At 49.1% G+C, this 25,972-nt stretch overlaps 1 protein-coding gene across 1 annotated transcript in view; it reads left to right on the top strand.

Annotated features, from left to right (window-relative positions):
* LOC140188906 (neurexin-2-like) overlaps positions 1-25,972 on the top strand; it is a 698,418-nt gene that overhangs the window by 589,582 nt on the left and 82,864 nt on the right. The window contains exon 7 of the mRNA XM_072245561.1: positions 24,752-24,913. Within this exon, the coding sequence (XP_072101662.1) occupies positions 24,752-24,913 (162 nt within the window). The remainder of the gene's footprint in view (positions 1-24,751; positions 24,914-25,972) is intronic.

Raw genomic sequence — 25,972 nt, 5'->3', positions numbered from 1 at the left:
TTGTGGGGTGTGGAATCGGGGGTATTTGATGGGGGATAGACTGGAATGGTGTGGTGTGGGATCGGGGCTATTTGATGGGTGATAGACTGGAATGGTGTGGTGTGGAATCGGGATTATTTGACGTGGGATAGACTGGAATAGTGTGGTGTGGAATGGGGTGTATTTGATGGGGATAGACTGGAATGGTGTGGTGTGGAATCAGGGGTATTTGATGGGGATAGACTGGAATGTTGTGGTGTGGAATCGGGGGTATTTGATGGGGGATAGACTGGAATGGTGTGGTGTGCAATTATGGTTATTTGATGGGGTTAGTCTGGAATGGTGTGGTGTGGAATCAGGGGTATTTGATGCCGGATAGACTGGAATGGTGTGGTTTGGAATCGGGGGTATTTGATGGGGATAGACTGGAAAGGTGTGGTCTGGAATCAGGGGTATTTGATGGGGAATAGACTGGAATGGTGTGGTGTGGAATCCGGGGTATTTGATGGGAAATGGACTGGAATAGTGTGGTGTGGAATCGGGGGTATCTGATGGGGGATAGACTGGAATGGTGTGGTGTGAAATCAGGGGTATTTGATGGGGGATAGACTGGAAAGGTGTGGTGTGGAATCGGGGATATCTGATGGGGGATAGAGTGGAATGGTGTAGTGTGGAATCCGGGGTATTTGATGGGGGATAGACTGGAAGGGTGTGCTGTGGAATTGGGAGTATTTGATGTGGATAGAATGGAATGGTGTGGTGTGGAATTGGGGTATTTGATGGGAGATAGACTGGAATGGTGTGGTTTGGAATCGGTGGTATTTGATGGGGACAGACTGGAATTGTGGGGTGTGGAATCGGGGGTATTTGATGGGGGATAGACTGGAATGGTGTGGTGTGGGATCGGGGCTATTTGATGGGTGATAGACTGGAATGGTGTGGTGTGGAATCGGGATTATTTGACGTGGGATAGACTGGAATAGTGTGGTGTGGAATGGGGTGTATTTGATGGGGATAGACTGGAATGGTGTGGTGTGGAATCAGGGGTATTTGATGGGGATAGACTGGAATGTTGTGGTGTGGAATCGGGGGTATTTGATGGGGGATAGACTGGAATGGTGTGGTGTGGAATCAGGGGTATTTGATGCCGGATAGACTGGAATGGTGTGGTTTGGAATCGGGGGTATTTGATGGGGATAGACTGGAAAGGTGTGGTCTGGAATCAGGGGTATTTGATGGGGAATAGACTGGAATGGTGTGGTGTGGAATCCGGGGTATTTGATGGGAAATGGACTGGAATAGTGTGGTGTGGAATCGGGGGTATCTGATGGGGGATAGACTGGAATGGTGTGGTGTGAAATCAGGGGTATTTGATGGGGGATAGACTGGAAAGGTGTGGTGTGGAATCGGGGATATCTGATGGGGGATAGAGTGGAATGGTGTAGTGTGGAATCCGGGGTATTTGATGGGGGATAGACTGGAAGGGTGTGCTGTGGAATTGGGAGTATTTGATGTGGATAGAATGGAATGGTGTGGTGTGGAATTGGGGTATTTGATGGGAGATAGACTGGAATGGTGTTGTGTGGAATCGGGGGTATTTGATGCGGGATATACTGGAATGGTGTGGTGTGGAATCGGGGGTATTTGATGGGGATAGACTGGAATGGTTTGGTGTGGAATCGGGGGTACTTTATGGGGATAGACTGGAATGGTGTGGTGTGGAATCGGGGGTATTTGATGGGGATAGACTGGAAAGGTGTGGTGTGGAATCAGGGGTATTTCATTGGGGATAGACTGGAATGATGTGGTGTGGAATCAAGGGTATTTGATGGGGGATAGACTGGAATGGTGTGGTGCGGAATCGGGGTTATTTGCTGTTCATAGACTGGAATGGTGTGGTGTGGAATCGGGGGTGTTTGATGGGGATAGACTGGAATGGTGTGGTGTGGAATCAGGGGTATTTGATGCCGGATAGACTGGAATGGTGTGGTGTGGAATCAGCGGTATTTGATGGGGATAGACTGGAATGGTGTGGTGTGGAATTGGGGTACTTGATGGGGGATAGACTGGAATGGTGTGGTGTGGAATTGGGGTATCTGATTGGGGATAGACTGGAATGGTGTGGTGTGGAATCGGGGGTATTTGATGAGGGATAGACTGGAATGGTGTGTTGTGGGATCGGGGTATTTGATGAGGATGGACTGGAATGGTGTGGTGTGGAATCGGGGTTATTTGATGGGGATAGACTGGAATGGTGTGGTGTGGAATCGGGGGTATTTGATGCGGGGTAGACTGGAATGTTGTGGTGTGGAATCGGGGGTATTTGATGGGGATAGACTGGAATGGTGTGGTGTGGAAACGCGGGTATTTGATGGGGATAGACTGGAATGGTGTGGTGTGCAATCAGGGGTAATTGATGGGGGATAGACTGGAATGGTGTGGTGTGGAATTGGGGTATCTGATTGGGGATAGACTGGAATGGTGTGGTGTGGAATCGGGGGTATTTGATGAGGGATAGACTGGAATGGTGTGGTGTGGAATCGGGGTTATTTGTTGGGGATAGACTGGAATGGTGTGGTGTGGAATCGGGGGTATTTGATGGGGATAGACTGGAATGGTGTGGTGTGGAATTTGGGGTACCTGATGGGGGATAGACTGGAATGGTGTGGTGTGGAATCAGGGGTATTTGATGCCCGATAGACTGGAATGGTGTGGTGTGAAATCGGGGTTATTTGATGGGGATAGACTGGAAAGGTGTGGTGGGGAATCGTGGGTATTTGATGGGGGATAGACTGGAATGGTGTGATGTGGAATCGGGGATATCTGATGGGGGATAGACTGGAATGGTGTAGTGTGGAATCCGGGGTATTTGATGGGGGATAGACTGGAAGGGTGTGCTGTGGAATTGGGAGTATTTGATGTGGATAGAATGGAATGGTGTGGTGTGGAATTGGGGTATTTGATGGGAGATAGACTGGAATGGTGTGGTTTGGAATCGGTGGTATTTGATGGGGACAGACTGGAATTGTGGGGTGTGGAATCGGGGGTATTTGATGGGGGATAGACTGGAATGGTGTGGTGTGGGATCGGGGCTATTTGATGGGTGATAGACTGGAATGGTGTGGTGTGGAATCGGGATTATTTGACGTGGGATAGACTGGAATAGTGTGGTGTGGAATGGGGTGTATTTGATGGGGATAGACTGGAATGGTGTGGTGTGGAATCAGGGGTATTTGATGGGGATAGACTGGAATGTTGTGGTGTGGAATCGGGGGTATTTGATGGGGGATAGACTGGAATGGTGTGGTGTGGAATCAGGGGTATTTGATGCCGGATAGACTGGAATGGTGTGGTTTGGAATCGGGGGTATTTGATGGGGATAGACTGGAAAGGTGTGGTCTGGAATCAGGGGTATTTGATGGGGAATAGACTGGAATGGTGTGGTGTGGAATCCGGGGTATTTGATGGGAAATGGACTGGAATAGTGTGGTGTGGAATCGGGGGTATCTGATGGGGGATAGACTGGAATGGTGTGGTGTGAAATCAGGGGTATTTGATGGGGGATAGACTGGAAAGGTGTGGTGTGGAATCGGGGATATCTGATGGGGGATAGAGTGGAATGGTGTAGTGTGGAATCCGGGGTATTTGATGGGGGATAGACTGGAAGGGTGTGCTGTGGAATTGGGAGTATTTGATGTGGATAGAATGGAATGGTGTGGTGTGGAATTGGGGTATTTGATGGGAGATAGACTGGAATGGTGTTGTGTGGAATCGGGGGTATTTGATGCGGGATATACTGGAATGGTGTGGTGTGGAATCGGGGGTATTTGATGGGGATAGACTGGAATGGTTTGGTGTGGAATCGGGGGTACTTTATGGGGATAGACTGGAATGGTGTGGTGTGGAATCGGGGGTATTTGATGGGGATAGACTGGAAAGGTGTGGTGTGGAATCAGGGGTATTTCATTGGGGATAGACTGGAATGATGTGGTGTGGAATCAAGGGTATTTGATGGGGGATAGACTGGAATGGTGTGGTGCGGAATCGGGGTTATTTGCTGTTCATAGACTGGAATGGTGTGGTGTGGAATCGGGGGTGTTTGATGGGGATAGACTGGAATGGTGTGGTGTGGAATCAGGGGTATTTGATGCCGGATAGACTGGAATGGTGTGGTGTGGAATCAGCGGTATTTGATGGGGATAGACTGGAATGGTGTGGTGTGGAATTGGGGTACTTGATGGGGGATAGACTGGAATGGTGTGGTGTGGAATTGGGGTATCTGATTGGGGATAGACTGGAATGGTGTGGTGTGGAATCGGGGGTATTTGATGAGGGATAGACTGGAATGGTGTGTTGTGGGATCGGGGTATTTGATGAGGATGGACTGGAATGGTGTGGTGTGGAATCGGGGTTATTTGATGGGGATAGACTGGAATGGTGTGGTGTGGAATCGGGGGTATTTGATGCGGGGTAGACTGGAATGTTGTGGTGTGGAATCGGGGGTATTTGATGGGGATAGACTGGAATGGTGTGGTGTGGAAACGCGGGTATTTGATGGGGATAGACTGGAATGGTGTGGTGTGCAATCAGGGGTAATTGATGGGGGATAGACTGGAATGGTGTGGTGTGGAATTGGGGTATCTGATTGGGGATAGACTGGAATGGTGTGGTGTGGAATCGGGGGTATTTGATGAGGGATAGACTGGAATGGTGTGGTGTGGAATCGGGGTTATTTGTTGGGGATAGACTGGAATGGTGTGGTGTGGAATCGGGGGTATTTGATGGGGATAGACTGGAATGGTGTGGTGTGGAATTTGGGGTACCTGATGGGGGATAGACTGGAATGGTGTGGTGTGGAATCAGGGGTATTTGATGCCCGATAGACTGGAATGGTGTGGTGTGAAATCGGGGTTATTTGATGGGGATAGACTGGAAAGGTGTGGTGGGGAATCGTGGGTATTTGATGGGGGATAGACTGGAATGGTGTGATGTGGAATCGGGGATATCTGATGGGGGATAGACTGGAATGGTGTGGTGTGGAATCAGGGGTATTTGATGGGGGATAGACTGGAATGGTGTGGTGTGGAATCGGTGGTATTTGATGGGGGATAGACTGGAATGGTGTGGTGTAGAATCAAGTGTATTTGATGGGGGATAGACTGGAATGGTGTGGTGTGGAATCGGGGGTATTTGATGGGGGATAGACTGGAATAGTATGGTGTGGAATCGGGTGTATTTGATGGGAATAGACTAGAATGGTGTGCTGTGGAATCGGGAGTATTGGTTGGGAATAGACTGGAATGTTGTGCTGTGGAATCGGGGGTATTTGATGGTGTATAGACTGGAATGGTGTGGTGTGGAAATAGGGGTATTTGGTGGGGATAGATTGGAATGGTGTGATGTGGAATCTGGCGTATTTGATGTGGATAGACTGGAATGGTGTGATGTGGAATCAGGCGTAGTTGATAAGGGATAGACTGGAATGCTGTGGTGTGGAATCGGGGGTATTTGAGGGGGTTAAACTGGAATGGTGTGGTGCGGAGTCAGCGATAATTGATGTGGGATAGACTGGAATGGTGTGGTGTGGAATCGGGGGTATTTGATGTGGATAGACTGGAAAGGTGTGATGTGGAATCGGGGGTATCTGATGGGGGATAGACTGGAATGGTGTGGCGTCGAATTCGGGGTATTCGATGGGGATAGACTGGAATGGTGTGGTGTGAAATCAGGGGTATTTGATGGTGGATAGTTTGGAATGGTGTGCTGTGTAATTCGGGGTATTCGATGGGGATAGACTGGAATGGTGTGGTGTGAAATCAGGGGTATTTGATGTTGGATAGTCTGGAATGGTGTGGTGTGGAATTCGGGGTATTTGATGGTGAAAGACTGGAATGGTGTGGTGTGGAATTCGGGTATTTGATCGGGGATAGACTGGAATGGTGTGGTGTGGAATCGGGGGTATTTGATGCGGGATAGACTGGAATGATGTGCTGTGGAATCGGGGGTATTTGATGGGGATAGACCGGAATGGTGTGGTGTGGAATTGGGGGTATTTGATGGGGATAGACTGGAATGGTGTGGTGTGGAAACGCGGGTATTTGATGGGGATAGACTGGAATGGTGTGGTGTGGAATCAGGGGTATTTGATGGGGGATAGACTGGAATGGTGTGTTGTGGAATCGGGAGTATTTGATGGGGGATGGACTGGAATGGTGTGGTGTGGAATCGAGAGTATTTGATGGGGATAGACTGGAATTGTGAGGTGTGGAATCAGGTGTATTTCATGTGAATTTGGGAGGATAGACTGGAATGGGTGTATGGTTCGTATTCCGCATGGATTCTGTGATGGGATTTTGGAAGCAAGTGGGGACTGCCATGTGCTTGATTCGTCAGGTCATTAAAGGTTATGGGGAGAAAGCAGGAAAATAGACTTTTAATCATTTTTGATGGAATGGCCGATTAGATTTGATTGCCTGCATGTCTTAGTTCTGCTCATATGTCTTGTGTTGTTATGGGAAACCCGTGTGGTTACGAGTAGAATGTTCAAACTCCACGCACACACGGACAGAGACACACACACAGATACACACACACTCATACACATAATGATACTCAGACACAGTCACACATACACACACACACACTCACACTCGCACAGAGACTCTGACATACACTCACTCACAGAGGCACACATACACACACAGATGCACAGACACACACACTCAGATACACTCACACACACATGCACAGATACTCTCTCTCTCTCTCACACACACACACACACACACAGCCGATGTCGTTGTCGCGCCTGGTTTTCTGGGTTGGAATGGTAGAGGCTCTTCAGTTGTGAGTTAGTGATGTCTACTGTGATATTGATTTGATCCAGGACACTTTGGTGAATTGTCCTGGGCATTATTTAACTCAATTCTAATTCCCAGGCCACCGTTTTACACGTTGTTAGGGTAAATCATATTTAACTCCAGACAAGCCTCTCCCTGATCACGTGCTCCCGAGCACTCTGTCACTGTCCTCTCCCTGAATGTTCGAGCACACTGTTCCCATTCTGAGCTGACGCCAGAGCTTTCAGACGTCCGAATGAGAAGCAAGAGAGAGACACCTGCTGCCGACAGGCGATACTTCAGCAGAAAAACACACAAAATGCTGCAGGAACAGCAGGTCACGCAGCATCTATGGAAGAGAATAAACAGTCAACAAATTGGACTGGATGGAGGATCTGGGCCTGGAACGCCGAATGTTCATTCCTCCCCGTAGATACTGCCTGACACACTGAGCACCTCAAACACGTGGAAATCTGCAGATGCTGGAAATTCAAGCAACACGCACAAAACAAATGCTGCTGAACGCAGCAGGCCAGGCCGCATCTATAGGAAGAGGTACAGTCTCAAAGAGGCCCGAAACATCGACTGTACCTCTTCCTGAATAACCATATAACAATTACAGCACGGAAACAGGCCATCTCAGCCCTTCTAGTCCGTGCCGAACTTTTACTCTCACCTAGTCCCACCGACCTGCACTCGGCCCATAACCCTCCATTCCTTTCCTGTCCATATATCTATCCAATTTAACTTTAAATGACGACATCGAACCTGCCTCAACCACTTCTGCTGGGAGCTCGTTCCACACAGCTACCACTCTCTGAGTAAAGAAGTTCCCCCTCATGTTACCCCTAAACTTTTGCCCTTTAACTCTCAACTCATGTCCTCTTGTTTGAATCTCCCCCACTCTCGATGGAAAAAGCCTATTCACTTTAACTCTATCTCCCCCCTCATAATTTTAAATACCTCTATCAAGTCCCCCCTCAACCTTCTACATTCCAAAGAATAAAGACACAACTTGTTCAACCTTTCTCTGTAACTTAGGTGATGAAACCCAGGTAACATTCTTGTAAATCTTCTCTGTACTTTCTCTATTTTGTTGACATCTTTCCTATAATTTGATGACCAAAACTGTACACAATACTCCAAATTTGGCATTACCAATGCCTTGTACAATTTCAACATTACATCCCAACTCCTATACTCAATGCTCTGATTTATAAGGGCCAGCATACCAAAAGCTTTCTTCACCACCCCATCCACATGAGCTTCCACCTTCAGGGAACTATGCACCATTATTCCTAGATCCCTCTGTTCTGCAGCATTCTTCAATGCCCTACCATTTAGCATGTATGTCCTATTTTGATTAGTCCTACCAAAACGTAGCACGTCAAATTTATCAGCATTAAACTCCATCTGCCATCTTTCAGCCCACTCTTCTAACTGGCCTAAATCTCCTATAGATGCTGCCTGGCCTGTTGCGTTCACCAGCATTTTTTGTGTGTGTGTACACGGAGTACCTCCAGGATTTCAGAATCAGAATAGTGTAATATCACTGGCGTGTTGTGAGATTTGTTGTTTTGTGGCAGTAGCACAGTAAGGAGTGAAAATATAGAGTGAAAAATCTATTGTGGTTGTGTTGATGGGTTCACTGTCAATTCAGAAATCTGATGTGATGGCAGAGGGGAAGTCTGTTCCTAAAACATTGAGTGTGTGCTTCCGGTTCCTCCCCATGTGAAGAGGGCAGGCTTTGGGTGATGGGGTCCTCAATGACGAATGCATCGCCTTTTGAAAGTGGCCTCGATGCTGGTGCCCCAGTCAGAGGTGGCTGAGTGTACAACTTTGTGTGTGTGTTGCCCTGGCTGGGGGGTGGAGATACGTCTCTACCAAAGGAGGTGCAAGTCTCTCCTTCCCTCCATCAGCCAGCAGGCCACCCTTGGGCAAGGGGTAGCACCTGCTTAGCCCCCAGTCAGGGTCACGTAAAGCCACGGGATCAGGCGGTGGTGGTCGTATGAGCAGCCGGTGCAGATCACGTCCTGGTTATGCGACCACTGACGCCAGGCAGACGAGAGTATTGCTAATGGCTGGGGTCACCCGTCCTGTGAAGACACTGCCCAGAAGAAGACAATGGCAAACCACTTCTGTTGAAAAATTTGCCAAGTGCAATGGTGGTCATGGCAAAGGTCATACAACACGGCACAGTAAGATCAGACTCAGATTTAATATCATTGGCATAAGTCAAGAAATTTGTCTGTGACGACAACGATGCTCTGGCTTTCCAGCATCTGCAGAATCTCTCATGTTATGGTATTTCAGCGGAGTCCACGGGCTGCAGTCAGTTTTATGTTCAGAGGGGCTAGGATACAGGGTCATGAATTGCAGCAGAAATCGTGGTGAGGGAGGGGGAGTGAACCGAAAGGGTGAGTGAAATTATGGGGAGAGAGGCAGGGTGTGCTGAGGGGGTGAGTGTGTGTGTGTGTGTGTGTGTGTGGTTGATTAGAGAGCAGCAGCATTCCCGAATCTGGCTTCTGGTACGATGACATGAATTATTAGTGAGACAGACCAACGTCGTTCTAACACCAGTATTAATTACCAGCTCAGAGTCACCCCGTAACCTTGGGTGGGAGATATAGTTGTGATTCATCAGTTTGTTGTACAGAAGATCTTAAGCATTTAAAGATGATCCTGGAAGAAAGAACAGCACACACAGGAATTGGCCCTTCAGCCCAGACACCTGTACTGAACATGTTCCAAATTAAACTAAATCCCTTCTGCCTGCACAATATCCATCTCAAATCATTCCCTGCACATGGTCCATCTCCTATCATTCCCTGCACATGATCCATCTCCCATCATTCCCTGCACATGGTCCATCTCCCTCCATTCCCTACACATTCATGTGTCTGTCTAACAGTCTCTCAAACACCTCTATCGTATCTGCCTCCACCCCCACCCCTGGCAGAACATTCCATACACCCACCACTCTCTGCATAAAAAACATTTGCCCCTGCACATATCTCTTAAACTTGCTCCCTCTCCTCCTGGGGAGAAATACTCTGCCTGCCTACTGCATCTCCACCTCTCACATGTCTATCAGGTCTCCCCTCACCTGCCGCTGCTCCAGAGAACACAACCCAGCTTTGTCTAACCGCTCATTATGAGTATAAACTCTCTCATCCAGGCAGCATCCTGGTGTCCCTTTTAGTCACCCTCTCCAAAACCTCCACAAACTTCCTGTAAGGGTGTGACCAAATACTCCAGATGACCAGAGTTTACACAGCTACAACCTGCTTTCAGACCCATACTCAGTGTCCTGACTGACGAAGACTAGCAGGGCGAATACCTTCAGTATTGCTTGTGTTGTCCTTCTCCACGGGCTTTGGACTTGTCAATGCCCCAAGGGTCCTGCCATGCACTGCATACTTCTCTCCTACATCTGACCTTCCGAAGTGCAACCCCTCGCACTCTCTAATTCAAAGTCAATTCATTATCAACGTTCGGTATACGTCGCCCCGAGATTCATTTTCTCACCGGCATTCACAGTCCAACAAAGAAATACAGTAGAATCAGTGAAAAGCTACTCACAAAGACAGACAACCAACCAACGTGCAAAAGAAGACAAACTGAAATACAAACCAAACAGACAGATAAATAAATAAATGGATAGCTAGATAGATAGACAGATAGATAGACAGATGGACAAACAGATAGATAGACAGGTAGACAGTTAGATAGACAGACAGATGGATAGATCGACAGATCGATAGACAGTAGTTGATGGATAGATAGGTAGATAGACAGATTGATTCATAGACAAATAGATCAATAGATAGACGGATTGATAAACAGATAAAGATCGATCAATTGATAAGGTAGATATCTAAATAGATAGACAGATAAATAGACACAGATACATTGTAGATAGAAAAATAAGATAGATAAACAGACGGTTAGATAGATCAATAGACAAATAGATACATAGATTGATTGATAAATAGATAGATACACAGCTTAATTGACAGATAGATAGATAGATAGAGAGATTGATAGATGGATAAATATTGAGAACACGAGTTGTAGTCCTTGGAAGAGAGTCCGTAGGCTGTGGAATCAGTTCAGTGTTGGGGTGAGTGAAGTTAGCCATGCCAGTTCAAAATTTCAAAGTACACTTATTATCAAACTGCAGAATTTGCCCAACAAGCGACGGCCAACTAGTTAGTTGTCATGAGTGATGAGCAGGCTCCATGAAAAACAGTCTCACGGGTACCTACATCGAGAAACACCAGAGCATCAGGTCAGGCGTGTTCAAAGTTCACGGTAAACTTATTACCAAAGTACATGTAAGTCACCGTATACAACCCTGAGATTCATTTTTGTGCAGGCATTCAGAGTAGAACAGTGAAATACATGAGAATCAATGAAAATCTACACACAAATTCAGACTGACAAATGGCCGATGTACAAAAGAAGACAAAGCGTGCTAGTACAAAATAATAATAATAATAATAATTAATAAATACATGAATTATCCTGAGAAGGCGAGTTCTGGACCCCTTGCAAACACCTGAACTGATAGATCTGCCTGTAGAGTAAACAAAATTAACGCCCTTATAAAACAGCTGTCTTCGAGTTACACAGACTGCCACAACTTTCCCTGCAGAGCGCAGGTAGAGGGGAAGTCAGAGATAGGGGAACAGTGCGCACGAATTGCGCGTCTCAAACAACTTCGGCTACTCGATGTAGGGAGGCCGCCGAGTGGAAGTTAACCAGTCGCCCCTGCACTTTCCACGTCCCCCTGATGCTCCTGGCCCAGCCCACCGCAGACCCCGGATGGATGGTCTCGACAGTGCCTCCCCTCACCCTACAGACGCTGCTCGACCCGCTGGACTCCCCCAGCAGGTGGTCCCTTTTTCTCGGTATGGCCCGCCTTTGGTGCACGCAGGTATTGACCAGCGTTGTTCCCTCTTCCCCGGCCTTCCGCCACGTTGAAGCCTTTATGAATTCTGTTCACTTTTATTTAGAGATAGAATGCAGAACCAAAGAGCCAAAACCACCAGCAACTCACTGAATAAACCAAAACACACACACAATGCTGGAGGAACTCAGCAGGCCAGGCAGCGTCTATGGAGAAGAGTAAACAGTCGACGTTTCAGGCCGGGACCCTTCACCAGGACTGGAAAGGAAGGGGGAAGATAGGTAGACAGGTTCATGAAAACAGTCCTGGTGAAGGATCCCAGCCTGAAACGTTGACTGTTTACCCTTTTCCATAGATGCAGCCTGGGCTGCTGAGTTCCTCCAGCGTTTTGTGGGTGTTGTCTGGATCTCCAGCATCTGCAGATCTTCTCTTGTTTGTGATTGGACTACCGATTTAACCCGAGCCTAATCACGGGACAAGTTACAATGATCAATTAACCTACTAACCGGTACGACTTTGGACTGTGGGAGGGGACCCACGCGGCCACAGGGAGAACGTGCAGAGTCCCGATAGACGCTGCCGGCATTGAGCTCCGGACTCCGGAACTCCCAGAGCGGTAATGGCATCGCGCCAACCCGCTGCCCTACCGCGGCGCCCAGCACCCCCTCTCCGTTCAGGGGGCAAGGTGCCTCCCCCCAACCCCGCCACTTCTTGAAGGGTCCAATTGTGTAGGGGAACAGTGGGGTGGATGTGTGCCCGGGGCTAGTCTAGTTCAGCAGGGAGGTGAAACTGGAGGCTGGGCTTGCTTCCCCTGGGAGGGGGAAGTTTGAGGGTAAACTTCATGGAGGGCAGAGAGTCTAAAATGTTCTACCTCGATGGAGGGTTCTGTAGCTGGGGCAGAGGTTAAAGGTCAGGGGTAGGATGGTTGTAGGTGACTCAAGGGGGGGGGGGGGTTGTGATTTGGAACTGATTTCCTGAAGGGGCGGTGGAGTCAGAGACTCTGACACCAGTGAACGTTGCTCTAAGCGACAGGGCAGGAAACGATATAGATGTGTCACACACAGACACCACAGTCAAAGGCACTCTCAAACATACATAGAAACACGCATGCAGAGACACGTGCATGCACAGAAACACACAAGCTCATACCCACAGGCACACATAAATACACACAACTGCGTGCAAAATCACAGGTACACACATGCACAGACCAGCAAGCATGCCCACAGATTTACGTACACACTAATGTACACGCACATGTTAACAAACATACAAGCACAGGTTTACAAAAGTCATGTACATATGTGCATCAAGGCATGCGGCCAGACTGGGTTACAGAGACAGGGAGGGATCTGGGAGCCAGAGGGGTTATAGAGACAGGGAGGGGTGTAGAGGTTGGAAGGGATTACTCCACACGGCTTTAGATCACTTGGACAATACAAACACCTACGTCAGGATGCTGTTCATCGAATACAGCTCAGCATTTAACACCATCATTCCCACAATCCTGATTGAGGAGTTACAGAACCTGGGCCTCTGTACCTCCCTCTGCAATTGGATCCTCGACTTCCTAACCGGATGACCACAATCGGTGCAGATTGGTGATAACATATCCTCTTCACTGACGATCAACACTGATGCACCTCAGGGGTGTGTGCTTAGCCCACTGCTCTACTCTCTGTATACACATGACTCTGTGGCTAGGCATAGCTCTAATACCAAATTTGCTGATGATACAACCAATGTTGGTAGAATCTCAGATGGTGACGAGAGGGCGCACAGGAGTGAAATATGCCAACTAGTGGAGTGGTGTCGCAGCAACAACCTGGCACTCACCATCAGTAAGATGAAAGAGATGATTGTGGACTTCAGGAAGGGTAAGACGAAGGACACATACCAATCCTCATAGAGGGAGCAGAAGTGGAGAGAGTGAGCAGTTTCAAGTTCCTGGTTGTCAAGATCTCTGAGGATCTAACCTGGTCCCAACATATTGATGTAGTTATAAAGAAGACAAGACAGCAGCTATACTTTATTAGGAGTTTGAAGCGATTTGGCATGTCAACAAATACACTCAAAAACATCTATAGTTGTACCGTGGAGAGCATGCTGACAGGCTGCATCACTGTCTGGTATGGGGGGGCTACTGCACAGGACCGAAAGAAGCTGCAGAAGGTTGTAAATCTAGTCAGCTTCATCTTGGGTACTAGCCTACAAAGTACCCAGGACGTCTTCAGGGAACGGTGTCTCAGAAAGGCAGTTTCTGTTATTAAGAACCTCGAGCACCCAGGACATGCCCTTTTCTCACTGTTACCATCAGGTAGGAGGTACAGAAGCCTGAAGGCTCACACTCAGCGATTCAGGAACAGCTTCTTCCCCTCTGCCATCCGATTCCTAAATGGACATTGAATCTTTGGACACTGCCTCACTTTTTTTTAATATACAGTATTTCTGTTTTTGCACTGTAAAAAAAAATCTATTCAATATACACAATTGAATTACTTGTTTATTAATTATTATTATAATTTTATTTTTTTTTCTGCTAGATTATGTATAGCATTGAACTGCTGTTGCTAAGTTAACAAATTTCATGTCACATGCCGGTGATAATAAACGCGATTATGATTCTGAGACAGGGAGGGGTGTAGGGGCCAGAGGGGGTTACAGAGACAGGGAGGGGTGTAGGGGCCGGAGGGGGTTACAGAGACAAGGAAGGGTGTAGGGGCCGGAGGGGGTTACAGAGACAAGGAAGGGTGTAGGGGCTGGAGGGGGTTACAGAGACGGTGAGGGGTGTAGGGGACGGAGGGGGTTACAGAAGCGGGGAGGGGTGTAGGGGCTGGAGGGGGTTACAGAGACAGGGAGGGGTGTAGGGGCTGGAGGGGGTTACAGAGACGGTGAGGGGTGTAGGGGCTGGAGGGGGTTACAGAGACGGGGAGGGGTGTAGGGACTGGAGGGGGTTACGGAGACAGGGAGGGGTGTTGGGACTAGAGAGTGTTACAGAGACAGGGAGGGGTGTAGAGACCAAACAGGCTTACAGAGGCAGGGATGGTGTTGGAGGGTGTTACAGGGACAGGGAGGGGTGTAGTAGATATATGCAGACACATGCATACGCACAGGCACACACAGAGACATGCAGACATACACACACACACACACACACACACACACACACACACACTCACACACACACACACACATAGATATAGAAATCCTTACAAACACACACACACAGAAACAGGACCCCTTACAAACATACACAGACACACAGACGTGCGCATCCAACTGCTGTTGCTACAAAAATATTATTACCTCCGACAAATCGTCAGCTGTTCTGTGTTGCCAAGTCCGCTGCCACAACCCCACAATATGATTTAATTTAACGTAGACACATTGATTGTAATTGTGTTACTCCAGGGCCCAACGGGTGATGGGTGGGAAATGTCTGTTTGAACAAGACATTGTTAAATAATCGTGCTCTGTAAAATCAGAACCCTTTTGCATAATTGTGGTTATTAGTCTCTTGCAGTTCAGTGGTGTCGAGGGACCATATTTCCCTCTTCATCTTGTAACACGCACTCGGAGATCAGATCGAGTTGATAATCTGAAGTGCTAATACCAGCCTGGTCTTTGCCAAGGGCTGCGGTAGTACACAGCGCCGCAGAGCAAAGAACCTCTAGTATTCCCAGGGCAAATGGCAGCGAAGGGCTGGGATTTCTAAACAAGGGAGACCGCTTTAATCCCCCTTTACCTGGGAGTTCGTGCCTTGAGACCCGTCAATCTGTGGTGACTCACCCTCGAATTCTGATTATTCGCAGAAAGTTCTGGAAAGAAGCCAGTCTAGGCAGGATAGCCATCCCATCCAAACTCTCCCTCACTCTGAGGTGAAGAGAGCAGAAAGTCGCTGGTTTGTTTCAGGTGTGTCGGAGAGGGACGTGGAATTGGACAATCTCTCCTTGAAGCCCCGGTTCGGGCGGGTCAGGAGATTTGCGTTATCCGGCGTTCCTTGGAGCCGGTGCGGAATCTCTCCTGGAAGTATCCGTTGGTCTTCCTCATCCAGCAACCTCACACAACGGCCGCTCCAAGGGGGCTATCGTGGCTGTTGTGCGGGGTTGCTGGAGAAGTCAGGGGTGTAGGGGCCAGAGACGGGGAGGGGCCACTGCCTGAGGCTGAAAGTACCCCCGCACCGGTCACCGAGCCGACATCATGGCAAGGAGAGGGTCGCTGTGTCTGCAGATCTTGAACAGCGCACACACCACGTCCATGTGTGTGGGTGGGGTGGGGGGGGAAGTTCCCCGTCCCACCTCCCACCCGCGATAATGACAGGCTGCAGGCGGGCAGTCTCCCGTACCTGCGGCCGATGACCAAAGAACGGGCGCTGAAATCGGTGCGCCGGCCCGACACCGCGACGGCAGCGTCGGTGAGAGAGGGAACCCGTCCTTGCTATCTCCTCTTTACAAATGAAACCGTGACACTGTCTGTTTTGTGTTGGTTTATTTTTTCTGCCACTGCATGGGGCTCTGCATGCTACTGGATGAGCGAGCATTGAGTTGTGAAGCCATTCCCTGCATGGGCTAACAGCCGCTGGTGGGTTACCCTGGAATGCTTTCTCTAACCTCTTCCCCTTACAACTAATACTATTAACAGAAATGTGTAAAAACAAATGCCATTTTTGTGTCTGACGATTACATAATTTAATTTTATTTTGAGCCTCTTGCCACTAATATTCTCCTGTGAGTGCCAGAAATCAGAACCAGCGGATTAGGCGGGCGTGTGCTTATAATTCCCCGAGCTCGCTGTTCAAGAGCAAACTGTCCCCAGTACAATTCCCCTAAACCCCCCAAGGACGACCAGCCGGTGCTGGAACCACTTTGTGGGACAGACAGCCAAGAGAAGAGAAACATTATTGTCCTGAACATTAACTCTGTTTCTCTCTCCGCAGATGCTGCCCGACTTGCGGGGTGTTTCCAGCATTGTCGGTTATCATTCCGATCTCCTGCATTCGTACAATCTCTGCACCGTGTAATACCTAACATCACTTCGTCAGATGGGGTCCAGAAATTCAAAAAAAAATCTGTGGAGAGGAATAAATGGTCAAAATTTCGGCCTGAGACTGTAACACTGACACACCCCACTCTCCTCGCTGTAACACTGATAAACCCTAACCCTCCCCCTTCTCTCAAATTCCAATCTCCATTCTGGCTGCCCCCTCAAGCCCTTCTATTCTCCTCACCTGGCCATCACCTCCCTCTGGTGCCCCTCTTCCTACCCTTTCACCCATGGTCCAATCTCCCTTCCTATCAGATTCCTTATTCTTCACCTTTTCCACCAATCACCTCCCAGTGTCTCACTTCATTCCCCCCTCTCCCCCACCCACCCACCTTCCCCCTCACCTGGTCTCACCCATCACCTCCCAGTGTCTCACTTCATCCCTCCTCTCCCCCACCCACCCACCTTCCCCCTCACCTGGTCTCACCTATCACCTCCCAGTGTCTCACTTCATCCCCCCTCTTCCCCACCCACCTTCCCCATCACCTGGTCTCACCTATCACCTCCCAGTGTCTCACTTCATTCCCCCTCTCCCCCATCCACCTTCCCCCTCACCTGGTCTCACCTATCACCTCCCAATGTCTCACTTCATCCCCCCTCTCCCCCACCCACCCACCTTCCCCCTCACCTGGTCTCACCTATCACCTCCCAGTGTCTCACTTCATCACCCCTCTCCCCCACCCACCTTCCCCCTCACCTGGTCTCACCTATCACCTCCCAGTGTCTCACTTCATCCCCCCTCTTCGCCACCCACCTTCCCCCTCACCTGGTCTCACCTATCACCTCCCAATGTCTCACTTCATCCCCCTTCTCCCCCACCCACCCACCTTACCCCTCACCTGGTCTCACCCATCACCTCCCAGTGTCTCACTTCATCCCCCCTCTCCCCCACCCACCTTCCCCTTCACCTGGTCTCACCTATCACCTGCCCACTTGTACTCCTTCCCCTCACCTTGGTAGTCTGGCTCCTTTCCTGTTCCTCTCTATTCCTGGTGAGCGTTCCCAGCCCGAAACGTTGACTGTTTATTCCCCTCCATAGATGCTGCCCGAATTGCTGGGTTCCTCCAGCGTTTTTGTGTGTGTTGCTCTTCATTTCCAGCATCTGCAGAGTATTTAGTGTTTATGATGGACGTGGTTGCTGGAACTTGTCTTCATCAAAGACTTTTAGGTGATGGGCTGCCAGTTGTAATTTGTGAACAGGTGATGAAAGGAGCATTGCCAAGCTGCAGAGAATCAGATGTGGTGAAGGGAGAGAACTAGCTGATAAGTTAGATCAGTGTCAGAAGACGTTGTTTCTCAACTGGGAGGTGCTGGATGCTGTCATGGGGATGAAAAAGCAACTGTTTTACAAGTTGTTGTTCAGATGGGGTGGTGACACAAACCTGGTCACCGCAAGCCAGTGGCAGCTGGTTCTACTGTGTGTTGGGCCAGTTGAATCGTTCAAGGTTGACAGCTCGCCCTGAGGCTCGGTGGCAGAAACTGAAGGAGTTAAGCAGGAGACTGTTATCATAATGGGGAGAAAATTCAGAAATCAGAGCATCGAAGGGACTTGGGAGTCCTCATGCAAGATTTCCTGAAGGTTAATTTGCAGGTCGAGTTGGTGGTGAGGAAGGCAAATGCAATGTAAGCGTTCATTTCCAGAGGAGTAGAATATAAAAAGACAAGGGTGTAATGCTGCGGCTTTATAAGGCATTGGTCAGACCGCACTTGGAGTATCGTGAGCAGTTTTAGGCCCCTTGTCCAAGAAAGGATGTACTGGCATCGGAGAGGGTCCAGTGGAGGTTCACGAGCATGGTTCTGGAAATGAAAGGGTTAATGTATGATGAGCATTTGATGGCTCTGGGCCTGTACTCGATGGAGTTTGGAAGAATGAGGAGGGATCTCATTGAAAGCCATCTGATATTGAAAGGCCTCGATAGGGTTGAAGTAGAGACGATGTTTCCTGTAGTAGGTGAGTCTAGGACTGGGAGACACAGCCTCGGAATCGAGGGAGGTCCCTTTAGAACGGAGATGAGGAGGAATTTCTTCAGCCAGAGGGTGGTGGATTTGTGGAATTCATTGCCACAAGTGGCTGCGGTGGCCAAGTCATTGGGTGGAGGTTGATAGATTCTTGATTAGTCAGGGTGTCAATGGTTATGGGGAGAAAGCACAGGAAAATGGGGATGAGGGGGATAATAAATCAGCCATGATGGAATAGCAGAGTAGACCCGATGGGCTGAATGGCCTAATTCTGCACCAATGTCTTCTGGTCTCTTATGGGTGGCCCAGCAGCCTGGGAGGGTGTGAGATTTAACTCCAGATCTGGGGGCGGGCGTGGCTTTAGATGAACAGGGATGATGGACATGGTGAAGGTGCTGGATTACCAAACTCTTGTCAGGAGGACAAGGAAGTTCTCCAATGTACCCAGCTGCCCGAGTTCACTTCAGCATCACAACATTCCCTGGAGTTCTTCCCTCTGATTCTTCAGCCGAGGCATTTCTAGGATCTGGATTCTAGCTTCCAAATTTCATGAATCAGGATCTAATTGGCATTCCCAGAAAATACTCCAAAGAGTTGTGTGGAGAGACACCAATAGCCATCCAATATGGTCATCAGGGCATCAGTTTGAGGAGCAGGTAGGGAGGATTGATGGATTATCGAACATAGAACATTACAGCACAGTACACAATATTGTGCTGACCTCTTAATCTACTCTAAGATCAATCTAATCCTTTCCTCATACTTCCTCCTCCATTTTTCTATCATCCACATACCTATCTAAGAGTTTCTTAAATGTCCCTAAGGTATCTGCTTCTTTCACCAACCCTGGCACACTCACCATTCTCTGTGTGAAAAAAACCTACCTCTAACACCCCACGCTATACTTTCCTCCAATTATCTTAAAATCAAGCCCCCTCATATGAGCCATTTCCACCCTGGGAAAAGTCTCTGGCTGTTCTCTTGATTGATGCCCCTTATCATCTTGTACACCTCTATCAAGTCACCTCTCATCCTCCTTCACTCCAAAGGGAAAAATCCGAGCTCACACTTCTGGGCCGTCCTGTAACGGGAAGCCAGGAATCTCACCTGAGGTGACTGTAGATCCAGCTCCACCTGTCCATGTTGGTTCCACATCTGGAACATCGAGGCTTTGGAGCAGACTCCAAAATGGCCTAATTCTGCTCCTGTGTCTTATGGTTCAATTCCACAGTGCGAGCAGAAACTGGGAACTCTTCTATGCTGGTGCTCCTAACGTCTCAGACATGGGGCCTGAACTCAAGACCTTTCCCACCCTCATGCACACGCGGCAGCGGTTAGTGCTGCTTCCTCACTGCCGCAGAGACGGGGGGTGGGCTCAATTCCAACTTATGGCGCTGTCTGTGCAGTGTTTGCATGTTCCTCTTGTGACCATGTGGGTGCTCCTGTTACCTCCCACATCTCAACCACGTGTGACATCGGTGGGTAAATTGTGCCCCTCCCAGTGTCTGGGTGAGGGGTAGAATCTGGGGAAGGTGATGGGAACATTTTAGCGAATACAATGGGACCGATATGAATCGGTGGTCAGCACAGACTGCATGGGCCGAAGGGCCTAATTTCCACGCTGTAGGACTCGATGACAAGGTTTCCAGTCAGGTCACTCAATGGAGATGGCTTACATTTCCCATGGGGAATTTGCCATGGTTTAGTAAACTGTTCGCCCCAACACACAAATTCCACATCCCATCCGTAGAGTTCCACAGAAATGCTCCTGGAATGCTTTCCCGTTTGGAGATTGCCGTGGCTCTGGTCCTGACATTGGCAGCTAACCCCAGAACTGGAGATTTGTCTGCTTCCAAACTCTGTGAAGTGACTGGACCGAACTTCACGGGAACTGTGGGATGTTCCTGCAAGCACGAAACATGGTCTCGATTCCCACTGCGTTCCTTTTAGAGGGAAGGTACTTAATTCCAACAGGTACACACTGGAGATCTTGACTTCTGCTCCAGTGAGAGGTATGGGGTGATATGTCCAGAGCATAATATTTGAGGAAAGGAGGACGCAATCAAAGTTCAAAAAGTTTGAAGTATATTCATTATCAAAGCACCACAGGCAACCCCGAGATTCATTTTCTTGCAGGCGTTCACAGTAAACACAAAGAAATACAATAGAATCAATGAAAAACCACACCCTTCAATTCAGACAAAAACCAATGTGCAGGAGACAGAGAACAGTAAAAGAAGACAACTGAGAGACTCATTCAGGAAGTTAGGAGGCACAGGATCCAGGGAAACATTGCTCTGTAGATTCTGAGTTGCCTTGCTGACAGAAGGCGGGGCAAGTTGGTTGTAGTGGTGTGTATTCTGTCATTAGGCGGGTGACCAGTAATGTTCTGATCTTTGAGAATTTAGTAAGTGACTTGGATGAGGAAGTTTGCAGATGACTTGAAGGTTGGTGGATCTGTGGGTAGTTAGTGTTACAGGTTGTCGTAGGTTACATTGGGACATAGAATGCAGAGTTGGGCTGAGAAGTGGCGGATGGAGTTCAATCCGGAAAAGTGTGAAGTGATTCACATTGAAGGCAGAACATGGGGTTAATGGCAGGACTTAGCAGTGTGGAGGCACAGAGGGATCTTTGATCCCTCAAAGTTGCCGCACAAGTTTATAGGGTGATTAAGAAGGTGTGCTGGCCTTCATTAATCGGGGGATTGAGTTCAAAATCTGTGAGGTAATGTTACAGCTCCATAAAACCCTGGTTAGACCACACTTGGAGTATTGTACATCAAAGTTGCTGGTGAACGCAGCAGGCCAGGCAGCATCTCTAGGAAGAGGTACAGTCGATGTTTCGGGCCGAGACTCTTTGTCAGGACTACCTGAAGGAAGAGCTAGTAAGAGATTTGAAAGTGGGCGGGGGAGGGGGAGATCCGAAATGATAGGAGAAGACAGGAGGGAGAGGGATGGAGCCAAGAGCTGGACAGGTGATTGGCAAAAGGGATATGAGAGGATCATGGGACAGGAGGCCCAGGGAGAATCTCTTACTAGCTCTTCTTTCAGTTAGTCCTGATGAAGGGTCTCGGCCCGAAACGTCGACTGTACCTCTTCCTAGAGATGCTGCCTGGCCTGCTGCGTTCACCAGCAACTTTGATGTGTGTTGCTTGAATTTCCAGCAACTGCAGCTTTCCTTGTGCTTGGAGTCCTGTGTTCAGTTCTGGTCGCCTCACCATAGGAAGGATGTGGAAGCTTTAGGGAGAGTGCAGAGGAGATGTACCAGGATGCTGCCTGGATGAGAGAGCATGTCTTATGAGGATAGGTTGAGTGAGCGAGGGCTTTTCTCTTTGGAGTGAAGGAGGATGAGAGATGGCTTGATGGAGCTGTACAGCTGATAGATTGAGCAGACAGCCAGAGATTTTTTCGCAGGGTGGAAATAGGTAATGCAAGGGGGCATAATTTTTAGGTGATTGGAGGAAAGTATCGGGTTGTCAGAGGTAGGTTTTTTTACACAGAGAGTGGTGGGTGTGTGGAACACCCTGCCCGGGTTGGTGGGAGAGGCAGATACAGTAGAGACATCTAAGGGACTCTTAGATAGGCTCATGGATGATAAAAAAAATGTTGGACCATGTGGGAGGGATGGGTTAAATTAACCTTCGAGTAGGTTAAAAGTTTGACACAATGTTGTGGGGCAAAGGGCCTGTACTGTGCTGTAGGTTTTCTATGTTTCCATGTCTCTATGTTATATGTTCTATATGATGTATGTTCAATGTTTCATGGAACTTGTTGGAAACTGGGTTCCACGTTGGATTGCTTGATCTGCAGTGGGCTCGGTAAACAGCTGAATCTGAGACATTGGAGAGTTTGTGGATGGGGCCAGTCGAGTAGCCCATGCATACCGAACACTAGAAGACGGAGAAGGCTAATTGGCCCCTCAAGCCTGGCCTATCCCCCCATTCATTGTGACCATGCGTGATCTCAGCTCCTCTCCCATGTGCCTGTTCTCCATCGCTCTCGGTTTCCTGGGTATTGACTGGAGTCCTGATGATGACAGATGGGGTTGGGATCTCGAGGAAGGAGGTTTGTTTGTTTTGGGCTTGCGGGATCAGTGCTTCACTCACAGAACTCAGCGCATGAGGCATTATGCACTGGGCACGTTCAATGGAGACTGAATTTTCCTTCTCCTCATTGTTGAAAGACCTTGATAGAGTGGATTTGGGAAGGATGTTTCCTATGGTGACGGAGTCTAGAACTAGAGGACACAGATAGAGTGGATGTGGAGAGGATGTTTCCTATGGTGACGGAGTCTAGGACTAGAGGATACAGATAGAGTGGATGTGGAGAGGATGTTTCCTATAGTGGGGGAGTCTAGGACCAGAGGACACAGATAGAGTGGATGTGGAGAGGATGTTTCCTATAGTGGGGGAGTCTAGGACCAGAGGACACAGATAGAGTGGATGTGGAGAGGATGTTTCCTATAGTGGGGGAGTCTAGGACCAGAGGGGACAGCCTCAGAATAGAACATTTAAACAGAGATGAAGAGCAATTTCTTTAGCCAGAGGGTATTTGTTGTCACTGACGGCTGTGGAGATCAATCATTGGGTATGTTTAAAGCAGAGGTTGATAGGTTCTTGATTATTCAGGACACCAAAGGTTACGGTGAGAAGATAGGAGGATGGGGTTGAGAGGGATAGTGAGTCAGCCATGATGGAACGGTGGAGCAGACCTAAATAGCCCAACCCTGCTCCTGTACCTTATGGTGTGAGTGGCGGTGTCGAACATTCTGGGAGTTTTGATGTCAGGCTGTGTGCAGTACATTTGGCAGACATGTCAGGCTGCCAGCGAGGAGAATATACCCACACCGCCCGTTACGCTACGACACTGGTTCTGATTTCATCCCCTTGCAGACCCTCGGGGAGGCACTCACACAAACGGCGGCTGGGAGGAATGAATTTACCCGTCAAACTCAATGCCAGCAGGCGGCAGTCACAGAGGCACGGGCTCTGATGGTTTGAAGTAGGAAGAACAGTGAAAGGACCCGTTTCAATTGGGTGTTGCTAAATGGGCTGACGGGGCAATTGCTTCCTGGGCAAATGTGTTTACGCCCTGGGGGGGGTGGGGTAAATGGCTGCTGTATATTGTTCCAAGTGCAGACAAGTGCTGAAGGGTGTCAGAGAGAGGCTGCGGAAGTGTGTGTGAGGGGGGAGAGGTTCCTGGGGTGTGGGGTGTGGGGTGTATGTGGACGTGTAGAGAGGTGGGGTGAGTTTGTGATCATCGGCGGGGTGGCAGACATGGTGTGGGGTGGGGGTAGGGAGAGAGAGAGAGGGTGGAGAGACAGAGAGAGATGGAGAGAAAACAACAGAGATGGAGAGGGCGAGAGCTCGGGAGAGATAGAGTGAGAGAGAGAGGGAGAGAGGGGGAATGGACAGAAAGAGACAGAGAGAGAAGAAGAGAGATGGGGAGAGATAGAGAGGGAGAGGGGAGAGATAGAGAGGGAGAGGGGAGAGAGATAGAGAGGGAGAAGGAAAGATAGACAGAGGGAGAGAGAGAGGAGATCAAGAGTTCATCTTTTAGCATGTGAGCATTCAGTTTGGGAGTCTGATAGCGGTGGGATAGAATCTGTCCTCAATCCTGGTGGCATGTGCTTTCCGGCTTTTGTATGGTCTGGTGGACAGGGGCGGGCGGGGGGCGGGGGGCAGAGGATGAGAGTGACAGTGAGAAAAGAGAGTGGGTAGGGCGAAGGGAGAAGGGAGAAGGGAGACCGTTCAGGGTGTGAGGGTCTCCCTGGCTTTGCTGGCGGTTCACCCTGGGACAGGGGTCTTTGCTAGCCAGTGGAAACGAGAAACCTTCAATCCATCAGATCCCATGGTAATCGCAGCTGTGGTTAAACAGACATGAAAATGGGTCGCACCCCACCCAGTACCCCCAGGATACCGATCACCGTCGTTGGGCCTGTTGGTAACAGATTCTATCCCATCTTTTGCCTCCCCCCACCCCCTCGCTCCCCCAACAACCACCGAACGTTTTTGGGGCAGGTTACAATTTCAGTGGACGGTATCCTGACCACCACAGGGTACACGCAGGAAGACTACACCATGCTGGGCTCTGATGACTTCTTCTACATCGGGGGCAGTCCCAGCACAGCCGATCTCCCCGGCTCTCCGGTCAGCAACAACTTCATGGGGTGCCTGAAGGACGTGAGTACGGTCGGGGGGTTCAGGGACGGGGTGTGGGCAGTACATCACCCTCCCCCGCCACGTCACCTTGACCACAACGCTTAGGTCATACAGCATGCAACAGAGTACGGAATACCACAGGCCCTTCGGCCCATCGTGTCTATACTGGGAATAATGACATCTGCCCACACGTTGTCCATATTCCGTCATTCCCTGCACATTCCTGTGTCTGTTAAACACCTCTATTGTATCTGGCTCCACCATCACCCCCGGCAGCACGTCGCGGGCACCCGACACTCTCTGTGTAAAAAACTTACCCCCCACATCTCCTTTAAACTGTCCCCCGTCACCTTAAGGGCTATTGAAAAGTACAGCTCAGAAACAGGCCTTTCAGCCCAGCTAGTCCATGCCAAGCCGTTGAAACTGCCTACTCCCATCGACCTGCACCGAGACCATAGCCCTCCATACCCCTACCATCTGTGCACCTATTCAAACTTCTCTTAAATGTTGAAATCGAGCTTGCAGGCACCACTTGTGTTGGCCGCTCATCCCACACTCTCACCACCCTCTGAGTGAAGAAGTTCTCCCTCAGGTTCCCCTTAAACTTTTCATCTTTCACCCTTAACCCATGACCTCTGGTTGTAGTTCCACTCAGCCTCAGTGGAAAAAGTCAGTTTGCATTTACCCTGTCTATACCCCTCAGAATTTTGTATACCTCTGTCAAATTTCCTCTCAATCTTCTACATTCCAAGAAATAAAGTCCTAACCTATTCAATCTTTCCTCATAACACAGGTCCTCCAGACCCAACAATATCCCTGTAAATTTTCTCTGTACCCTTGGATTCCCCGTCAATCATTATTGGTGACTTTTATCTATAAAAGTCCATCCATCCATCACCAAGGACCTCATTAAACTCACCCTTCTGCCTACACAGTGTCCATCTCCCTCCATTCCCTCCACAATGTCCATCTCCCTCCATTCTCTGCACATGAATGTGTCTGTCTCTTCCTATAGATGCTGCCTGGCCTGCTGCGTTCCACCAGCATTTTGTGTGTGGGTCTTAAACACCTCTATCGTAT

This window comes from Mobula birostris, chromosome 28 (assembly GCF_030028105.1).
Source record: "Mobula birostris isolate sMobBir1 chromosome 28, sMobBir1.hap1, whole genome shotgun sequence".
NCBI classification, from domain to species: domain Eukaryota; kingdom Metazoa; phylum Chordata; class Chondrichthyes; order Myliobatiformes; family Myliobatidae; genus Mobula; species Mobula birostris.
This window is presented reverse-complemented; position numbering and strand designations above follow the sequence as displayed.